Here is a 21,632-nt window from a genome sequence, read left to right as displayed (position 1 = left end):
TCCAGATGCTGATATATATATATATATATATATATATATATCATATGCAAGCGCGAGCCTTCGGTTGGAGCGATAAAAAGAATGACTACAAATCAACAGCTCTGTGACTACAGAGTGCAAACACGTTATTATCCGTCCTGGTTACATCCGTGAACAAATATTTGTGGCCAATGAAGCGATAAGGGCTACCTTCAAGGGCTTAAAAAAAATTAAATTATGGGGTTTTACGTGCCAAAACCACGATCTGATTATGAGGCACGCCGTAGTGGGGGACTCCGGAAATTTAGACCACCTTCAAGGGCTTAAAGGACCGAGTTACTGCCCGTCGGATGGAGCAATTCGACAAAACAACACTCATTGTGGTATGGAGTCGGAACTGATTTGATTTTTAAATGCGAAGCATTTCTTAGCGAACATTTGCTACTTCGACAGTACCTATCTATCTAGCCGCCTACCTCTTTGTGCTCGCATGGTCGTTTCGTTAACTTGATATGTACGAAAAGCGGCATACTATGACAAGAGTATATGACGAACATAAATAATATGTCATGATATGCGTGTCATGTAGGTCATGAAACGGCCGCCTACGTCTTCATGCTCTCATAGTCGTTTCGTTAACTTCGTAGGTATTAAAAGTGGCATAGTATGACAGGAGTGCATGACGAACATAAGTGATAGGTCATGACATAAATTTCATGACATGCGTGTCATGTAGGTCATGGCAATGACCCAGCGAAATAGATTAACACTCAGACATCACGGAAATAGGTTTCGACGTGAGTACTAAGTACAGAAAACACTAAAGGATGCTGGTGGAAATCATAGTCATGAGCATGACTCAGCAAAAATGACCTTGACTCAGCAAAAAAAGATTAACACCCAGAAACCACTGGAATGGGTTCGGACGTGGGCACTAAATAAAGGAAAGACTAAAGGATGATGGTCGAACTCATAGTCATGAGCATGACTCAGCATAAATGACAATGATTCAGCGAAAAAAAATCAACACTCAAAAGCCACTGAAATGGGTTCTGAAGTGGGTACTAAGTGAAGGAAGCACTAAAGGATGATGGTAGAAGTCAAGTCATGACCATGAGGGAGCAAAAATGACAATGACTCAGTAAAAAAAGATCAACACTCAAAAACCGCTGAAATTGGTACGGACGTGGGTACAAGTGAAGGAAACGCTAAAGGATGGTGGTAGAAGTCATAGCCATGAGCATGACCTAGCAAAAATGACAATGACTCAGCGAAAAAAGATTAACACTCAAGAACCTCTGGAATGGGTTCGCATATAGTACTAACTGAAGGAAAAGACTAGTAGTTGAGGGTAGAAATCATACTCATGAGCATGACTAATGATTTTGACTTAGGGTCTCTTAGATGTAGCTAAACGGACTCCTGACGACTCAAGACAAGGTAATGAAAGTGCCTTCTAGCTCTTGGTGCTCTCATTGTCGTTTCGCCAACTTGGTAAGCTCCCCGCGCACTGCTTCGCAAAACGTCGATTCCCACAGGGCGTGGGATCTGGCGGCTTTTTTTTTTTCTTTTGTTCCTATAATCAATGACTCTCACTACGCCTTCAGAACAATATTTAGTTTAAGAACTGCGTTCGTGTTCTTTCCTTGCGATATACCACGTGCGTTGACAGGTGACGTTGGCCGTTTTGTAAAGGCGTAATGCTGCGCATGTTGCCAAAACAGGCTCCCGCTTTGTCTTGCCGCTTAATTATTACCTTGTGAGAGCGGCTACATTGAACGTAGCGTGCGCCATGGCATATATGAGCAACCTGCGGATACCTGTAGTAAAGAACGTGAATTAAATTTATTTTGGGCTGCGAAGCAACTTATGCGTCTGGGCCGTCAGTGTCTCCTGTCGTAATCGTCGTCGTCAGTAGTCACGGTAAGCAAGCGGCTCGTGCTCGCGCTGGGCACGCGCTCGTGCCACTACTCCCGCGTTCGTCGTCGTTGTCGTCATACGATTCCAGCGTAGAATTTCACTTCTGTCGTCGTAATGGGAAGGCCGCGTTTACGGGGTTATGAGCCATTGCCTAAGGCAGTATGAGCCCATTAGCGGCGCATCACTGCATGCTTCGCACCTCCCCAGGTTTCACGTCAGTGGAGCTGTATTTCACTCAATGGATCATTCCAGCGTCGAGTTTTTTGTAATGTGCCATGCACCTATCTTGCGGACGATATAGAAGCGGCATAGCAGATGAGAAAGAGGACGAGCTGTATCCCAGCCCGCCATCACTGTTGTTGTGGTGCCACTCGCTATAACCTGTAAATATTGTATATAAACCCCTTTTTGACATCTCCCCAGTAACAGTACTATAGCAGACGCTGGGGACAAGAATTGCAATACCAAAACCATTGTCTAGATGCACGAAGACAGCACAACAAACCGAATTGGTGAATGATGCCATCAATGAAAACACGCGCAGTGCAAACACCGGAGGGCTGAAGAATAACTGCATTAGCACAACGAAGGGGAGTACCAGTATATGGTGTCTTCACATGTCGCAAGCGAGAACACAAGTTAGTACCAATAACGGAAAGCGATGCACCCGTGTCAGCTAAAGCTTCCGTCCGTACGCCTTCAACATACACCAAAGGTATATTTGACGGGCGCTCCGGAGAAGTTTGATGTTGTCCAAAGGATGCAGCTTTCCGGGCGATGATCGGAGGTTGAAGCAGCCGGTCAAAGAGGGCTACTTCGTCGCTCTCCATTAGCGATGGAGAGCGACGACGCGGGAAACGGAATGAACCAGCAGATTTGAACTCCTGCGGAGAATGGGGAACGTCGCGGATAACTGTATTACGAGCGATAACATTGTGGTACAGGGCCAGAAAAGTCATCCCTTTACAACACGTCATAGTCACGCCTTTCATCTTGCTGACAGCGTCGGCAAAACCTTGAAATGTGACCAAGTATGCCGCAAAAGTGGCAAACAGGTCGAGGTGGCCACCAGGCGTTGTGAGATTGAAGAGGTGGTGGTCTTGCTGTAATAGGGTTCAGAAAACCGTGCAACGCAGGTGCCTGCTGTGGTGGCTGCTGAGAAGGTGGCACTATAGTGGTAACCTTACCGTAAGCTGACGTAGTTGTGGGTTGTGGGCACTTGACTTGTGGGCATGTCACGGCAGCTATTTCCTCCCTCACGATATGGCATAGGCCGCCACCAGGAGGCGTCACATGGACCTCAGGAGGAGTTGACGAAGTTTGTGCGTGTAGTTCCTCTTGGATGGTGGAGCAAATCAGTGCACGTTGCTCGCTATCGCTGGAAGCCCTGAAATCAGACGTGGGAGGGTGTAAGCGGATCTTATAAATCTAATCGATGCGCTGACACGTACTGATGATGTCTGCGATGGTAGTGGGGTTCAGCACTACAAGAGCACTGAATGCCACAGTCCCAATACCCTTGAACAAGTGGCGTACATGGTAACTCTCTGCCATTTAGGTGTTCACGCTGCCACAGAGGGCAAGTACGTCCTCTATGTAAGAAGTGTACGACACTCTTCAGTGCTGAACACGCTCAGTAAGCTTTTTCTTGGCGATATCTGAGCGGGCAGAAGAGTTGGTGAAAATCTGGCTAGGTGGTGTTTAAACGCGCTCTGGTTGACGAAGTCGAGCTCATGGTTTGAAAACCAAGTTTTGTGACGCCGGTTAGATAGAATGCGACGTGCGCATGTTTTGCAGAATCGTCCCAGTGGTTAAAAGCACTCAGGCCCTCGTACTGCTCCTGCTTTAAATGTCGTCACTGCGATGTCCAGCAAACACCGGTGGATCCTTCTGAGGGGTGGTGACAGTCCAACAAGTGGTTCAACAGAAGGCATGGTGCATGTCCCAATATTGGCCTGCTCGTCTTGCGACTCGGTCAAGTGCAGTTGGTAGAGGCGGCGATCCGAGCGGAGCTCCAGGGATGTAGTGTAGTTGAAGCGGGAGAGGAACCGGGAGTGAGATGTAGTGGGAACGATACCCAGCGCCTCCACCACTTGTGAGACAACATAACATTTACGCCGTGAGACTATTTATTATCGTCTCTAGCGAGAGCCCCACCAGCAGGCCCTAAACAGTGATGATGAGTATGTCCAGATGACAAGAAGATAAAGCGTATGAATAGTGCTCGCAATATATATATATATATATATATATATATATATATATATATATATAGCTCGATGTGTTGTAATTATGGCCACCTGAAGCCAACAGACCATGATGCCGTGGAAAGCCTCGGGACAATACGATGTGGTAGAACTAATGTATATATATATATATATATATATATATATATATATATATATATATATATAGTGGACGGTGGATAGCCGTTGCCTTAGCATAATTGGTAGCACAACGTACGCGTAATGCGGAGGTTGTGGGTTCTGCTCCCATCAGTGACAAGTTATCGTTTCATCCACTTTCATTTCCGTTTTCGTTATTATTTTCTAGATCCCAATTTCAACCAGACCTAATTTCGCATATAAAGCACTTGGCTCCATCGGCAACAAACCTTGGCTACGTCGTCTGTTTTCCTTATAGGCTAATGAATAACAAAATTGAGTGCCTAGGTTTCTCTTTTTCTCTCGTATACAGCGGGCGTCTCCGTGAAGTTTGTCATTATTTAAAAAATTATGTGTGATCGATGGCACGTTTGTAGTCCTTGAACTGGTCAACTTGAAGAGGTGGTCATTTCTTGCAGAAGACATCGTAGTGCCTAATATAGTAAATAAAAAGAACACCATTAAGTAAGTTTTTGACTAATTACCCTACGTCACAGATTGCAATTTACAAATTTTAGCACGTGAGAGGGCAAGGTATCCATTTGAAAAGGATTCCGGGGATGAGATAACTTTCGAGATGAACACCATCAAACTCGTTGTCAAAATGCACGGTCGTTCCACTTACTTTGTCAAAGGGACACTAAAGAAAAAAATGATTTCTTCTGTATTAGTAGATTACACTTCCGCAATACCAAAAACACCACTCTTACGGCGGGAAGCCGCTTGGTAAGCCAAAGAAAACGAAAAACACAGAATGCAAGTGGCGACGCCACCTTGAAGTTCCCGCACCTGTTCACCCTGACGTCATGAATTTCGACAGCGCCTTCTAGGTCCCAGTTCATTCTTTAGCAGTAAAGATTGCCTACATTGTGTTCTAAAGGAGCCCAGCATCGAATGTGGCAAGTTTTGCGAACTTTTACTAAGCCAACCTGGCCTACATGCGAAAAATTACTTTAGAAGTCGTGAGGTCACACTGAAGTGCTGACGTTGAGGTTTCCGCGCGAAATTAAAGAAAATTAACCTTTGAGCTTCACTTTCTCTTCTAATAATTGACGTATTGCAGTGTAATTAACGACAGCAGAGTTTCCGAAGAATAGTTTATCAGTCTAGTTTGATTTATTGTTTTGCTTTAGTGTTCCTTACAGAAAACGCCGTTTTATGCACTGAAGCTCAAAAGTAACTGGACCCCCAATGTGTGTCTTCCCAAGGTTCGGTAAATATTGTCTCGGTGCTGGTACCATCCTGAGAATTCGTTCCAATTGTATGTACCTTAGGAAACTGCACGGGCCGATTTCTTCAGATTTTACATGTGGCTGCCCGCCCTAGCCCGACCAAATGTTTTATGGCTTTTATTTTCTTTTCTTAGGCCACGTGTTCACGTGCCGGACGCTCTTTGACGTTGTCGTTTTCCCTCCTGCACGGAATTCGTCTCCGCGCGCGCTCTACTGGTCGTCTGCTTCTTGTCTGTCTCCATCCACCTCACCGTGTCGCGCACTCCACACACCACAAATATGTACTGTAAAGTAATTAGTTGAAAACATAATCGGTGAATTTTGGTTAAATATTTAATTATGCATTTCAATTTCTCGCACAGATAATGTCCGCTTGTTTGGGCAATTCAGCTTAAACATTATAATTGCGCTATCTGGCTCAGATGGTTTTTGAAAATTACTGAAAGTCTTCGCAGAACGACACGTACACATAAATCTCTGTAGCTGACACCAGCTTTGCGATGGAAGTATGATGCTTGACAAGTTAATTTTACAGCTAAGCACAACAAGAAAACCGCATACGCTAGCTCGAAGCATGGGCAGGTTCCATTTGTCTGAAAACACCAAGTACATGCGCGTATAATTCACTATGGGACAACATACTTCTGGTGCCTCGGCTAACTTGGTCGTCAAATATGCATGACCGGAAGTTCTCTGACGCTATGGAGACGCAGCTTCTACAGCGCTGACAAATGTGCATATAAGCCGATTATTCGAGTACAATGCAAGAAAATAGGCAAAAATAAAATGCTATCAGCGCACTTCTCTTGATTTTGACAGAAACGTTGATTTTACGTATGCGCTGGACCAGCTCAGTGTGTCTTGAACCTCCGAATGAGAAAGCGCTCCCCCTACAGAGGGCAATCGAACGTAAGGTCAAAGTGAGTAGACACTACTTTGTAGCAAAATCAAATTTTTATCATGTCCATTAAAAGAATGAGATCCCCCCCCCCCCCACTCCCCCCCTGGCTGCCCTTCGAACTTCACTGTGACGATAGAGTACACTGAGTAAACGTTGATTGCAACGTATTCTTCGATTATTTCGTGTTTTTTTTTCATATTAACAGGCTCAGTAGCCACTCTGGCTAATAATTAAAACAAATTTGGCCGCATAGGCTGAAGCAAGCGTAGAATTTTCGGCCTCTGCATACATATTCTGACGGTGTTGTAACCCTAAGCCCACCATCTGCTGATATTGAGTTGCGAGTTAAGCAACCACAGTTTCTGAAGTTATTCATGTCTCAGGCACTACGGCGTCCCTCAAACCAAAACGGTTCATCCGAGCTCTAAATACGTGCAAATACCACCTTCACTGTGTGGAGCAGCGATGGTGAATTGAACTACGGAAATCTCGCTGGAAGAGTACACCAAAGGCTCGTAGTAAAAGTTTCAGAGACAGAAACATTTTAAGAGCACCGAAATCACTCCGCCATCTGACACTCCATTCCCTTACTACCAGAGCTATTCCGCATACCAGCATTTTCCGCCAGCTTTGTTTGAGAGAGATAAAACTTCCTGTCTCATTCTTCGCACATAAAGAAAAAAAAAAACGCGCTGTTTCAGTTGCCTTTTATAACGAAGCCTCTTTCTTGCTGTAGTGTCAGCGTTGTTATCAACACCCAGAAAAACATATAATTTCTTCTTAAGGAGAGCTGCAGAACAGTCCATATGCTGGTGCACAATAAAAAGAGAGTTTTTGCTGAGAATTGCCGCAGGCAGAAGAATGCACGTGATTCTGCGAAACCTATTGCAGTCTATGTGAGACGACTGGCACATTTGTGCAACTATCTCCTTCATAAAATCGCAGAATCTTGTGTTAACGGGATGGCATTTCGAGTCTCATAAACTGATGATCTTGTTGTAGAAACTTAAGCCGCCTACAACTGCTACAGGCCTAGTTGAAATATTTGTGGTACTTTTCTCGAGGCATATCTGCTACTCCTCAGGGCTGATTGGTGCGTTTAAATAATCAGCCTACTTGCCTTTTTCTTATCCTTGACTTATTTTTCAATTTCCTACTTTCTAAAACTTAGGCAGGTGTAGTGCGCTTCTCGGAGACAATTTCCATCCCGCTCGCCACCTGTTTTCTTTTCTGTCTATTGTGTATGACTTTTCAGAAATAATAATAATAATAATAATATAATAATAATAATAATAATAATAATAATAATAATAATAATAATAATAATAATAATAATACCATTAATATGAACAACTTATCATGCCCAGAAACAATCCCAAGGTCTGAATTCTGCCACTTGCATACATTCAAAACAAAAATTAAGAGAACTGCAGAGGAATTTGTAAGCAAAAAAAAAAAGAATCACTAAAAAGAACAACTTTGAAAAGAGTAGCGTACAAATAACGAAGCACCACGTACATACGAAAGAAAAAGGAGGACAATGGCAGTTTAACAACGTGTGATACTGCGACACAACAATGCAAAGCTCGGAAAAGCACAATGACAGCGAGTTATGAAAAATATCGAGATCAAGAAAATGAGCGTTAAAGGCACTCAATTTCCTGTGGATGGTTCAATGTTGGTGATGTCAGGCAGGAATATGGAAAGGTCCGTGTTATCTGGTGATCGTTCGCGGAATACAAAGCATGATACAACTAAGGACTACGGGGCAGGTGAGGGTATCGTGAAGGAGTGTAATAAGTAAAAACAGGTCCGCGCGATTACGTTGGTAGCGAAGTAAGGGCAATAACAATAATCTAACAGTGCTAGAACAAGCTGCAGTGTCCGTGTTAGCCGAGCGGTGATAACATATGCTTAGAAACGTTTTCTGGGCCCGATCTAGAATTGTCTTTTCAGGCAACGGACGCATGTTCGAGTTGAGGAAGGCAGATTGTTGTATACAATTTCGGTAAGGATGTATGATAATTTAATTCCCTTGATAGTCTGTAAACAGAGAGATGTGAGTTTCCTTTAAAATACTGATGTCATCGGCTTGCAGAAGCAACAAAAAATTCCTAATAGCGGAAAGAACGCCATTATTAAAAATTCAAGAAAAAATCTGAGAAAAAAGACTTTTGGCCAATGACGTTAACATAACATGATCTATCAAGAAGATAACTGCACAAGAGATTGACGATTGAGGAGTCAGCGACAAAGTGCGTAAGCTTATTCAGAATCACGGAGTGACTGAACAAGTCAAAAGCTTTGCTGAAGTTACAGTAAGTGGCGTCAACTTGTCCCTTTGAAGTACCGGTGCGGCGATCTGTGTGATCCAGCTTGCGATATTTGTGAGAGTGGAGCGGCCGGTAAGACATCGATGCTGATCCGGAATCAATTAGTTCTTCAGAGTAATAGACAATATGTTGTAAAGAGCAATCTCAGAAGTGGCACAGAAAAGATAAATCGGGCGATAATTCGAGAGATAGGTTTTACAGCCAGCGCCAAATTCATCAAAAACCAGAGCGGTTTTCTGCATGTGAGGGAATCAGGAAGAATTCTGAGAGTTAAAAAATACAGATGTCAATACTGAGGCAAATATGCTGCCGTGAGCTTGCAGAATTGCGGAGACGATGTTGTAACCGTCGTGTGTTGCTGAGTGACACCAGCGTTGAAACCTGAAGCTTTACATAAGGATCAGAAATCGGCCGCAACACACTCTGCAACTGCTTGGACTTCTATTCCTCTAGAGTCGAGCAGGCGAAAACACTCTCCACGATTATTAGAGCACTTGCGGATATACTTCCCAAATCCCGCTGGGCCAGTCGGAGGTGCTCTTTTCCAAGAATGAATTTACGCGTCTAATTACAGAATGGATACCAAGAGAAGGGAAGCGCAGTCGATGACGGCAGAAGACTAGGTGGGGTGATTAAGTTAGGAAATTTACAGGTGCAAGTTGGAATCAGCTAGCGCAAGACAGGGTTAATTGGAGATCACAGGGAGAGCCCTTCGTCCTGCAGCGGACCTAAATACAGGCTAATGATGATGATAAATATACGAGTCGTGATCCCGCTAATACAGGCGTTTGCAGAGAGTCCGAAAAGGCCGGAATTCTTCTTTGTACTTATTAGGCATAGGATTTCTGGATTTCGGGGTGCGCCGTCATTATACTTTAGAGCATCTATAAGTTCACATGCGAACCAGTGGGGATTTTAGAGCGTTTAGGTTTGTAGCGGAGAATGTACTTGTATTTGCTCACACTGCTCGACACAAGGTTCCTAAATTTATCTACTTGTTCATCAACACTGGTTTTATCTGTGACCAGTGAAAAATCGGCGGTGGACAAAAATCGCATGAACCAACAAAGTCGCCACGCCTAAAAGCTAAGCGAGAGGATAAATGTAGGCCACTGGAGGAAGTCTGCCTCATGGCTGACACAGAGGCCGTTAACTTTAGTGACGCGCGTACCTTATCGGGATGCACGAGGGATATATCAGAACGAGAGAGATCTATAACTTCAGCATTCGAGAGGCTAGCGTCTAAGACGTTGCCACAGGAATTGGTGATCAAGTTATTCTGCTGAAGTTAACAGAAGGACAGAAAGTCCAGCAGCCTTCATTAGTTATGTATGTAATGATTGTAATGCGGATATCTAAGCATGTTCCAAACAATTTTTGGTGCAAGAAAATTACCACGAAGTATTACTATGTGCTTGCTAAGGGAATATATTACGCTTTCAATAGAAGAGATGACCTCATACAAAAAGAGAGGGGGAATTATTCGGCGGTATATACAAAGATCAAATGAACATGTTTTCACAGCGCGCTAGACTGACTTATGGCCAAGTCGACTCCTGTAGACTTTCTATGTCGTTGCTGCGAACACATCTCTGTTAACTGTCAACAGCAATGAGTACGCCAAACCTTTTTTTTGTTTAGATACGCTGAAGTCCCGGTTGCTGCACCAGACGTTGTAGCGCGGTGGAAAGAAGTCTGAAAGGAAATTTCACTAGAGAGCCAAGTTTCCGAAATAAAAAAATAGGAAAAGAAAAAATGACCGTGCAGGAAAATGCAGGTGCTTTGGTGCGAAGTCCACGAGCTTTTTGTTAACTGATGTACAAAGTACACACCACTTTGATCATTCATAATAATAATAATAATAATAATAATAATAATAATAATAATAATAATAATAATAATAATAATAATAATAACTGAAAGCAAGTGCCACTGAGGGTGAAAATTGATGGCATGCCAAATGATATTTTCAACTACGATACATAAGTCCGAAGGATAGTTTTTTTTTCCATCTCAAGACAGACGTTGTTACGTAAAAGACAGACGTTGTTACATTCTGCTGCGTCACTGAGCATAATAAGGGTGGAAAGAAAGTATGCGGACGGTAAAGACGCTCAAGTGAAGGTCAGGCCTGTCCGCATCCTTTCTTTCCGGCCTTATTCCACTCAACGATGAAACATGACGCACCAACTGGCGCAACAGCCAACAATTACGAATATAAGTTACTTCGATGCATAAGTAAGCGTGATCATTACTATCGCGTGCCTGACAGGACGCATATTATTCTCTTAGGAAATTTTTTAATAAGTCGCGTGTCCCTCTAGACTGAGCATTCGATTTATTACAGCGAAGTTGTTAAGGACTAGTTACCCCAGCATAATGTCCGCGTGTAGAAAAAAACTATCATCATCAGCATTGGCTCGAGCGTCGTCGTCTTTTTCCGCAGCTGGCTCGTTGGCGCCACTCTGTTTGCGCTCATGCCATTGGATGCCGTGCCTAGCACGCGCTCGTGCTATACTCCTCGCCACCACCGATGCCTTTTTCGCAAGTTTCGCGATACTCGGTGGCGGCACGTCCCACCAGTCGATGTGCCTCTTTGTCTCGGGACGTAGAGATCGTGCTAGCGCCGTTATCATCAGTTGCCTTTCGGACTCGCTATGGGACGGCCGCTCATTTAACCACATCTTCCAGGATGCTAACGTCAGGATCCTGACGCAGCCGTGCAGTGTGCCGCCGCTATGAATGCTGTGACTCATACGTTAGTCTATGACGATGGCGCGGACTTGGCGCAGCGAACGCACTGCTTGGCCATCACGCCGGGCGAAAACAAGACGCCGGTGTCCTTGCTCTTTGACGGACATGCCGAAGACGCTCAGTATAGCCAATAATGATCATATTTAAATAAACTATGGCAATATTCACTGTAGCAGACTCACCATAGTCACACCTTCGCTGGCTTCCATTTTCACGTGTAGTGCAAGGGCTCTGAGTTTTATCTTTACTTCGTACGTTGCATAAAATCTGTGGTGCTAGGCGAAGGGTTAGCATCTCAGATATTATCTCAGTTAGCATCTGAGATATCTCAGTTAGCATCTTAGACATCTCCGGGCACTAATCTGTTCCTGAGTGCCCTGCTTTGACGTATTGTTTCTCTATGGCTGAATACACGCTGGTCATTCTTAAAGTCAGTTGCCTTCTAGTCGATTCACATGGGCAGTCTCAATGCATGCCATCTTCAAAATCATTTGAAATGGGACTACCGGGCATTTCGTGTTAGCATTAAACTGAAGTGCATAAAATAAAAACATATTCCTCACACTTCACCTTCCGGACCAGCTCCAGTGGCTGAAAAGGGTTTTTAGAGAGATAACATTGAAGTTGAACTTTGGCATGGTATGTAATATCGCATTATATGAGCTATATGCGAGTTTGTATGCACATTCAAATTGTTATTATCTAGCACTCGTGCAATAATATTTCGCCGTCACTGCTATACACTATAGCATTTGAAATCCCAAAGATTGTCGGTTATTCACTTGTATGCAGAAATGTATGCGCAACTAGAGAGTGCAACCAGTAATTTTGTTAACGAATACAGATAAGGGTGGTGTTAGCTATGAACAGATCTATAGCCTCGCGAAAGAGTTCCGGTTATTGCTACATCCTGGCGTTTTTATCTAACATGTTTATGAATAAATATTCCGCAACAATAAAACTGGCGTATGTCATCGCGAGCCCCCTAACGCTACCATGTGGCACAGAAAATCTGAACTATCTAGGCTAGACTAGATGATACATCGAGAATGTCCTCACACTCTACCACGACGAAGTCAACTGTCTCAATACATGTATCGATTTGTGACGTTTTAAGAGTAACCTTACAGTCACCGTTTGGTGGATAGGTTGATGGCTCAAGGCAGTGCTCCCACTCCTGCGCCAAATGCGACAAATTACGCCCTACGATATTCCCTGCCCCATCTTGATAAAAATGCTAGATTTTGCGCCTAAGTGTGCCAAAATTAGCGACTACGCATTACGTGTGTGGCCGCCGTGGCCCGAAGACGTGCATAGCGCGCATTACCAAAGTGGATTCATAAATCGAACTTCTATACGTCCGCGACGTATAAGTCGGGCTCAATGGCAACCGCTTAAAAGTCCAAATAATGGGGAGTCAGAAATATCCAAATTCGTCAGAAAAGAGCCGTATTTATTCGGCCAGTGGCTAAAAAATACCTTATTCTCGGTTAACCACTTTCGGGGATGCATTCACTTTCAAGGAATTTCACGTCACTAGCGTCAGCGTCGGCATACTTGGTAATGTCCCTAGGAACGCTATCATTCATCGATGTGTCCAGTGCTAGTCGCGCGAAATGTCGCGAAAGTGAAAGTATCCAGGAAAGGGGTCGTCCAAAAATAAAGCCGAAGTTTGTCAACGCTGTTCTGCGATCTGATCAGTCCGTATCTCTATCATTGTTATGCTGTCGCCACAAATAGACGAAAGTACAAATAATGCATGCGCTGAATCTTCAACCTTTGGCAATGCCATTTCCGCTGCCACTCCTTGCTGCCACTCCTTTTCCGCTGCCACTCCTTATACCACGGTTGGTGGTATAAGAGCGGCGCTCCGCCTGCGTTATATGGTATCAGCCGGCATAGAACGGTTGAGGATAAGGGCGGCACATAGAATCGAGTGGACTGCATCGCTACAAAATCGCCGCGCAAGAGTCGACCGCGCTATCATGACCGAATGACGGCGTTACTTTTTTTTCAGACTAGACAGTCATTGTCCTCGTCGGCGGAGACTTTGAGGGTGTAGTCGGCGCCACTTAAACAACTTAAGTCGACGTGACCATGTCGCTAGTTAACACGTCAATGTATAAACGCTGGACGCACGGAGCCAACCAGAATGCACTCCCGCATGGCTTGCCGGAGTTCGCTTGCCCGGCGGTTGCGCGCAGTCGCTGCTGGATTAACTAGGCTTCGCTAGTTTCGGTTTCCAGGAGGTGATGGCAACATGGCCGACTCCCATGCTGCGGCGATGCCAATGACGTATCAACGCCAAACTATTGCTATTTTCGCTCAACTTGGCTGTCAAATTAGCGCGCAGTCGTGCAGGTGGAGTCCGAATTATATAGGATGGCGTAATTTAAGGTGTCTGAAATTTCGGTCGTATTTATACTTTGAATTTATGGACCAGTCATGGTGCCTCAAAGTAGGCCGAATAATCGAGCTTGTTTGAATTGATGGTGTCGAAATAATCGGTCGACGCCAGTCGGCCATTTTCTGAATAGATAGAGGCTTCAGCTTTATGAGGAAAAAGAGACCGTTGAAAAGTACCTGGGGGGGGGGGGGGTCGTCTTAAGCAATGACTGAGCGTTACGAGGGGTTCATCAAGGCTGGCCTGGCTCAGAAAAGCATTGATGACATTGAGTCTGGCCAGGTGTTTCTGACTGATGCTAGAGCCTTGCTGAAAACATAACAAAGTGTCAGCTGTCAATTAACAAATCATACGATGTAAAAGGCAACAGCTTTACTCAACTTGAAATAAACTAATTCCAGCACGCTGTGTGGACAGATTTGTTGTCTTCATTTATATGAAAGGGAAGCTCATGTATATAGAATCAGAGCAAAATTGTTTCACAGCAAGCAAATACTTTCTGGAATAACGCTTGTCAATTTTAAGTGTATGAAATGGCTTAGAACGTGTCCAACAGCTGGCATTTATTTGCTCCAAAGTGCTGCGAAATCCGTATCTGGATGCTTCAAACGGCTCCAAAATTAAGATTTTGCTCCTCTAAAAATTTCTCCAAGTCTCAGTTCGTGAGTGGCACCACTGTCAAGGAGACTTCAGTAGAAAACGCAGCTTCTTTTTAAAAATGAAGTGTCTCTAGGGGAAGCTTGGAGACCCTCACCTGCCAAACCTTTAAAAGCTCCTCACTAAGTTTCAGACGGAAACAGATACCTGTATGGTGCAGTTCGCTTAGGGATGATATCTTCTTTAATGTAGCATATTGATGGCCGCCGCTAAAGCAGCTTAACCTCGAAAAGGAGTGGCTCGTCTTTGCAGGAGCTACTCTGGCTACTAGCCAGGCGACGTCACAAGGGCATGTCTTCCGCGTCATACACACGCTGTCAGCAGCACACCAATAGCCTGCAGGAGCGGGTCACAACACTGGGATTCCCGGCGAGATGAAGAGTAGGTACAGAAATACTTCGGGATATATGTGACGTAGAAAGAAAGTAGGAAATAAAGAAATAATAAAAGAAACAAACCAAGGAGACGGAAGTGGACCTTGCCACTACGATATGCGAAAAGGCAGCAATTAACTGATGCTAGCAGGCACTGGTCGAGGCAGTTAGAGAAAGCCTCCGCACGCTTCCTGGGCCCAGTGTAGTAAGACATTTTTTTTCAACTCTACTATACGTAAACGCTTTAAAAAATGTTACTCTAAAACGATCCTGAAAGGTCCTTTACAACTCCAAGTTCACAAACAAAATGTTCTGCTGTACAAAGTTGAGGCGCCCTTTACACATTGCCTTCCACTCGTCGATGAACTTCAATCAGTCCAAAAAATGGTGTGGTACTTTGTGGGGTCTTATTGCTTCGAAGCTGTGCCATGTATTGTTCAAGTAAATATTGATGATGAGGTCGAAATCTGCCGAGTCTATTAACAATTCGTTTATCTCTGAGTGGTACCACGCATTTTATTTACCATAGGCTGCAAAAAATAACAGAACACGTTTTGCAGTTGTCGATTGCTTCATTTGTATATGAAGCTAAATGCACTAGTTAATTAACAGATTGATACCAAATTAGAACGCAAGATCGCAAATTTGCGCACACTATAACCAAGAGCATCTCAAAAGTAAGAAGACAACTTATCAAGCCATCAATTTATGCAAGTATTAAAACTGATTTTATATTTTATAAAATTGCCTTTCAATTCGCTTGCTTGTCAGTAAATTTCTCCATAACCCAGTAATTTCAATAAAACAATTTTATAAATGAAGCACGCATCCGCTTTCTGATGCTTGGTTCTTGGAATTGTACTTCCTAGTTTAGACAATCCCCGAAGCGCGACAAAATGTCTGCTCTTCTATTTACAGGTGCCGCTACAATAATCAATAGGAAAAGTAAGCAAGCATTGCCGTCATGAATATCGATGACTGCAGAGACGTGGATGGCTTGTGGATTCACAAGTTCTTTCATGAAGACCTAATCCGCTCCACACTAGCATACAAGCCACGGCAGGATGACATCTTCATCGTAACGTACCCGAAGTGCGGCACGACGTGGACGCAATACCTCATCCTCAGCATACTAACTGACGGGCATCCACCAAAAACTGTTGTCGACTTCATGTTAGCATCGCCTTTCATGGAAATGATGGGTGCTGAAGGGGCCGACAGGATGCCCAGGCCGGGTCTGTTGAAGACTCACCTGCCTTTCAATTTGCAGCCATACTCTCCTCAAGCCAAGTACATCTACGTCACACGCAACCCGTACGACGTTTGCGTGTCGTTCTACTATCACCTGAAGGCCATGACACCCAAGACAGTTGACGTCGCTTTCTCCAAGTATTGCAAACTGTTCATTGAGGGTAAAACCAGCTTCGGAGACTACTTTGACCACTTGCTCTCCTGGTACGCGCACCGAAATGACGCAAACGTTTTGTTCTTCACCTATGAGCAGTTGAAGAAAGACACACACTTCTGGACACTCAAGATTGCGGACTTCATGGGGGACCAGTACGGCAAAAGGCTTCGCGAGGATGCTGCCTTGCTAGGTAAAGTGATCAACGCTTCGAGCCTGAAAAATATGCAAGGCATTTTCAACGACCAGATGCATACGCTTGTAAAAGACATGCTGAGCTTGAGTCCAGACAAAGCAATCAAATCAATGGAGGTTTACAGAGAAATGCTTGCTCACAAAGATCCACTGCACGAGAGTGAAGGGTTTGTTCGCAAGGGCATCGTAGGAGACTGGAAATCCCATTTCACGAGCGAACAGCTTCAGGAAATGAAACCATGGACTACCGAAAAGACTAAAGGGTCGGACGTTATGGATTTATGGAAAGATATGGATCTACCATGACAGCTACATATATTTTACTGCACGTTAGTGCATATATGTGCAATGCGAAAATCCAGGGGCTAACCAAGGTCGATCTAAATGGTCGCGAAGCTTCGGGCGAAAAGCGGTTCTGAACGAATTGTCACCGACATCAGCAAGGGTGGTTATGGGAGCAGCGATTGCAGCGCGACTATGTTTGGAGGGAACAAACACTGGGAAAGAAAAAAGCGTTTTCAATTAAAAGCGAGACATAGTTAGATCCATTCAACGAAAATAAAATTCCTAATCAATTTTATCTACGCATGACGAAAAAAGAACTCTATTTTACTTGATCATTATCAATACATACCTTTTATTGCGATAGCAATTATAAGGACACTTCAACCGGATTTCTGCCGTCGGCGTCGCCGTCGCCGTCGCCGTGAGGTTCCCTATAGGTAAAATCTCCGCCGCGCGCCGTATGCCTGAGCGGAAGCGTGCGGGGACACGCGCTATCACGGAGAGCGAGCGCACTCAATGTCCCACGCGCAAGCAAGGAAGCGGGAAGCCAGAGCCGGAGGGAGCGGGGCGGGGGGGGGCGCACTTCTACTCTGCCAACAACCGCGCTCGTCGCTCGCCCGCTTCGTCTCTTATCTCCACACGGCTCTGACCTTTATGCGCCGTGCATTCGCCGCTCAGTTTCCGTTGAAGCGATAGACCGCACGCACCTTCGCCGCTTCGGCGTATGCGCTTGCTGCCAGCGTTTTGACAGTCCTTGTCTGCAGTCATTCAGTGTGATCTATTCATGTTTGTTTGTGCGCGCTCACACCACGCTTGTTCATTCAGTTAGTAATAGTCGGGCCACATTTTCCAACGCACGCTACACATGCAATGCTGCCCGGATCGGCAGTGCAGCGCTACAGGTGTGTCCCTTCTCACGCGCTGCCCACGGGAAGCGCTTCTCATCAACACCACCGTTTCACACGCGCCTTCTCGTGGTCATCGAGTCTCTCTTCATGTCGGTCTACTTACGCCGCAGCACACCTGCTTACTTATGGTATCTTCGACTGGTCGCATCCATCCCCCGAAGCAGAGTCGTGCAGATCCGGCGTTCCCCGAACTCAGAGGTAGAGGACAAGCGCGCAAGCCGAACGTGTGACTCGCTCTCGGGGGAGGAAATGGCAGATGCGAAACCACGTGACTACTGCTAACGTCCGAGGTTTCGCCTATCCAAAGCTAAACCGGCGTATGCGCCGGTGGGACGACCGTTCGTTGAGACGCCAGCATGCTGTGGCCTAGGTTGCCTAGGCTACGGTGGACCGTCGCCAAGAACGGCGACGCTGTGCTGTGATGCAGTTGCTGGAAACGCTCTGATCTCGACGACTGCTCCGACGACAGGGCGCGGAGCGCCTCAGAGCACTCGACGCGGGAGGAGAGCGATCGAAAAGAACCAGCCGAACGCAAGGCACGCACCCTCTTTCAACCAGCCGAAGACAACGCCGCTCCCGAGATCGCTCTAGAGCGCTCCGAGGCGACCAGTCGAAGATACCATTAATCAGCTCATGTTTACTACAATTCATATTGCTACCAAAGCCGCTCACCTTACTTCGTATGACATTGCTGTGTTGCTACCGCATTCATTTCTTCGCCCTTAGGGCGAAACTGTGACATTTTTTTTCAGCGCCCACCGTAAGAGCGCCCACCGATAGCGGCGGGCGTTAACGCCGCTATCACTTGCATGCAATGCAATGCAGCTCTTGAAGTGGACAGAAAGGCGCGCTCGTAAAGTTCACGCCCCCCTCACATGTTGTGTTGCTTTGCTTGTCGACGTTTGTCTTAATTTGGTGACGCGGGTAGTTTCATTGTTTCTTAAACTGTTCAGTCAAAAGTAGTGAGTTTCGACCACCGGATAGTTGTTTACTTTAGTTGTTTTCGTGGGACAGCGCTGGCCGACGGGCTTGGCGTCCGACGAAAGGACGAGCACTCTATGCCCAAAGTGTTCGTCGGCCTCCGAAGAAAATATGTTACGTGCAACGATGCGATTTCGACACCCGTATGGCTGAACTTTTCCTTCATCGCTTTCCGCGCTGAAAGCTCGAAACGCCCATCAAGTCGAATGGCGGGGCATTTGAATATACAGCTCTATCGGCCAGCCTTCGAAAACAAATTTCGCGCCTTTGAGAACAAAATGACGTCACTTCTGTTTTTAACGGATATGACGTCAAATTAATTTTCCTTCCGCCAGAAGTGTTCCCTCCTCACACAGATGGCGCTAAACCCCATGAACCGCAGATGAACCGCCATGTTTTGAACGTATGGGCTTCTATGGAAGCTTCGCTACCAGGTATATTTACCTTGGGCTAACTTCGTCCATTTTACTGCAGTGTCTAGAAATGTGATGCTTAGTAGATTATCACACGACTGAAACGGAGAAATAAATGGCAGAAACTTGAGAACTGAGTCGGCTTAGAATTCCCACCGAGATTTCACACAAGCCATAAAATATATTCTTTCGGCAAGCGTTACGCTTGCCGAAAGAATATTTTTTTGCTGAAATTGTAACGTAATGGTGGCGACGCCATTTGCTGTATACAGTTTGAACACATATCGTATTTCCAGTCGGAGCAGCCAAGCTGTGTGCTAATTTCCTTTTACGTTTTGCGAGATCCCATAGATTTTACGGTCACTTATACGTGCCGTCGTACAAGTATACTTCATATCTGAACAATTTCATTATTTTGAAGTTTTGGCGAAGTGCTCGACTGAGGACGTATAGGTCGGCTTACAATAAAAATACGTGTTGTTTCACTGCTGTAGCCGTATGTCGAGCGAAAGTTGCTGGTCGGGATGGGTTAATTTTGATTTTTTTTTTACTTTCACTCCTTCTGTTTGTGTGTGTAGGTGTGGCTGTGTGTGTGTGTCTGGGGGTGGGGGGGGGGGGGGTGCTAAACCTAGGTTTAGCGGTTTGCAGAACGTGCTCGATCACTATCGCAATTATTTCTACAAAAATAACCAGTTCGCGTGTCTTTGCCTCTTGGTAAGTATTTTCCTGTGACGAAGCTTCTGAGTTGCTTGGTTTCATAACGTAAATTATGACAAGGACTCGTGCCTAAATACTGCGGCTACATTTGCGTAGCAAGAGGTGACCTTATCACCCAGGGTGAGTTATTGCCAATAATTTTATATGCAAACATTTGCTGGTTTGACAGTATTATCTATCTATCTAGCCGCCTACGTCTTTGTGCTCTCATGGTCGTTTTGTAAACTTGGTATGTATCAAAATTGGCATATTATGACAAGCGTACATGACGAACATAAATGATATGTCATGACATGAATATCATGATGTGCGTGTCATGTAGATCATGAAACAGCCGCCTACGTCTCGGTGCTCTCATGGTCGTTTCGGTAACTTGGTAGGTACGAAAATCGGCATAGTACGACAAGAGTGTATGCCGAACATAAGTAATAGGTTATGACATAAATGTCATGACATGGGTGTTAGGTAGGTCATTACAATGACCTAGCGAAAAATATTATCATTCAAAAACCACTGAAATGGGTTCGGACGTGTGTACTAAGTCAACGAAACACTAAAGGATGCGGGTATAAGTCATGGTCGTGAGCATGACTCAGCAAAAATTACAATGACTCAGCGAAAAATGATTAACACTAAAAAACCACTGAAATGGGTTCTGACATGGGTACTAAGTCAAGCAATCAATAAAGGATGATGGCAGAAGTTATAGTCATGACCATGACTGAGCAACAATGACAGTGAATGAGGGAAAAAAGATTAACACTTAAAAACCACTGAAATGGGTTCGGACGTGGGTACTAAGTGAAAGAAACACTAAAGGATGATGGTAGAAGTCATAGTCATACCATGACTGAGCAGAAATGGCAATGACTCAGCAAAATAATAACACTCAAAAGCCACTGAAATGGGTTCTGACGTAGGTAATAAGTGAAGAAAACACTAAAGGATGGTGGTGGAAGCCATATGTCATGAGCATGACTCAGCAAAAACGATAATGACTCAGCAAAAAAGATTAACACCTAAAGACACTGTATTTGATTCTGACGTGGGTAATATGTAAAGGAAACACTAAAGGTAGATGGTAGAAGTCATAGTCATGACCATGACTAAGCAAAAAGACAATGACTCAGCGAAAAAATAATAACACTCAAAAGCCACTCAAAGGGGTTCTGACGTAGGTACTAAGTGAAGGAAACACTAAAGGATGGTGGTGGAAGCCATAGTCATGAGCATGACTCAGTAAAAACGTCAATGACTCAGCGAAAAATATTAACACTTAAAGACACTGAATTTGATTCTGACGTGGGTACTAAGTAAAGGAAACACTAAAGGATTGTGTTAGAAGTCATATTCATGACCATGACTCAGCGAAAAAGGATTAACACTCAAAAAACACTGAAATCGGTTCGGACGGGGGTAGTAAGTGAAGGAAACACTAAAGGCTGTTGGTAGAAGTCATAGTCAGGATCGTGACTAAGGTTTTCGCCGTAAGTTCTCTTAGGTGTAGCTAAAGGGACTCCTGAGGACTCATGACATGAATGTCATGACATGCGTGTCATGTAGGTCATGAATGAGCCGTATACGTATTGGTGCTCTCATGGTCGTTTCGCTATATTGGTAGGCTCCCCACACTGCTTCGCGTAACATCGATTTCCACAGGGTGTGGGATCTGCCGGCTTTTTTCTCTCGCTATCGTTGTAAACAGCAGCTGCTTTAAATGCACGTGTGACAAATCTTAACAAACCGGTGGATTGTGAGACAGGGTTCACGGTGATATTTTTTACTTTTTT

General features: G+C 44.7%; 1 protein-coding gene across 1 annotated transcript in view; it reads left to right on the top strand.

The window, feature by feature from the left end:
- LOC119458225 (sulfotransferase ssu-1) overlaps window positions 1–16,902 on the top strand; it is a 51,301-nt gene extending 34,399 nt beyond the window's left edge. The window contains exon 2 of the mRNA XM_049670861.1: window positions 15,857–16,902. Within this exon, the coding sequence (XP_049526818.1) occupies window positions 15,903–16,844 (942 nt within the window). The 5' untranslated portion in view covers window positions 15,857–15,902 and the 3' untranslated portion in view covers window positions 16,845–16,902. The remainder of the gene's footprint in view (window positions 1–15,856) is intronic.
- Window positions 16,903–21,632: the final 4,730 nt, after the last annotated feature.

This window comes from Dermacentor silvarum, chromosome 7 (assembly GCF_013339745.2).
Source record: "Dermacentor silvarum isolate Dsil-2018 chromosome 7, BIME_Dsil_1.4, whole genome shotgun sequence".
In the NCBI taxonomy this organism is placed as follows: Eukaryota; Metazoa; Arthropoda; class Arachnida; order Ixodida; family Ixodidae; genus Dermacentor; species Dermacentor silvarum.
This window is presented reverse-complemented; position numbering and strand designations above follow the sequence as displayed.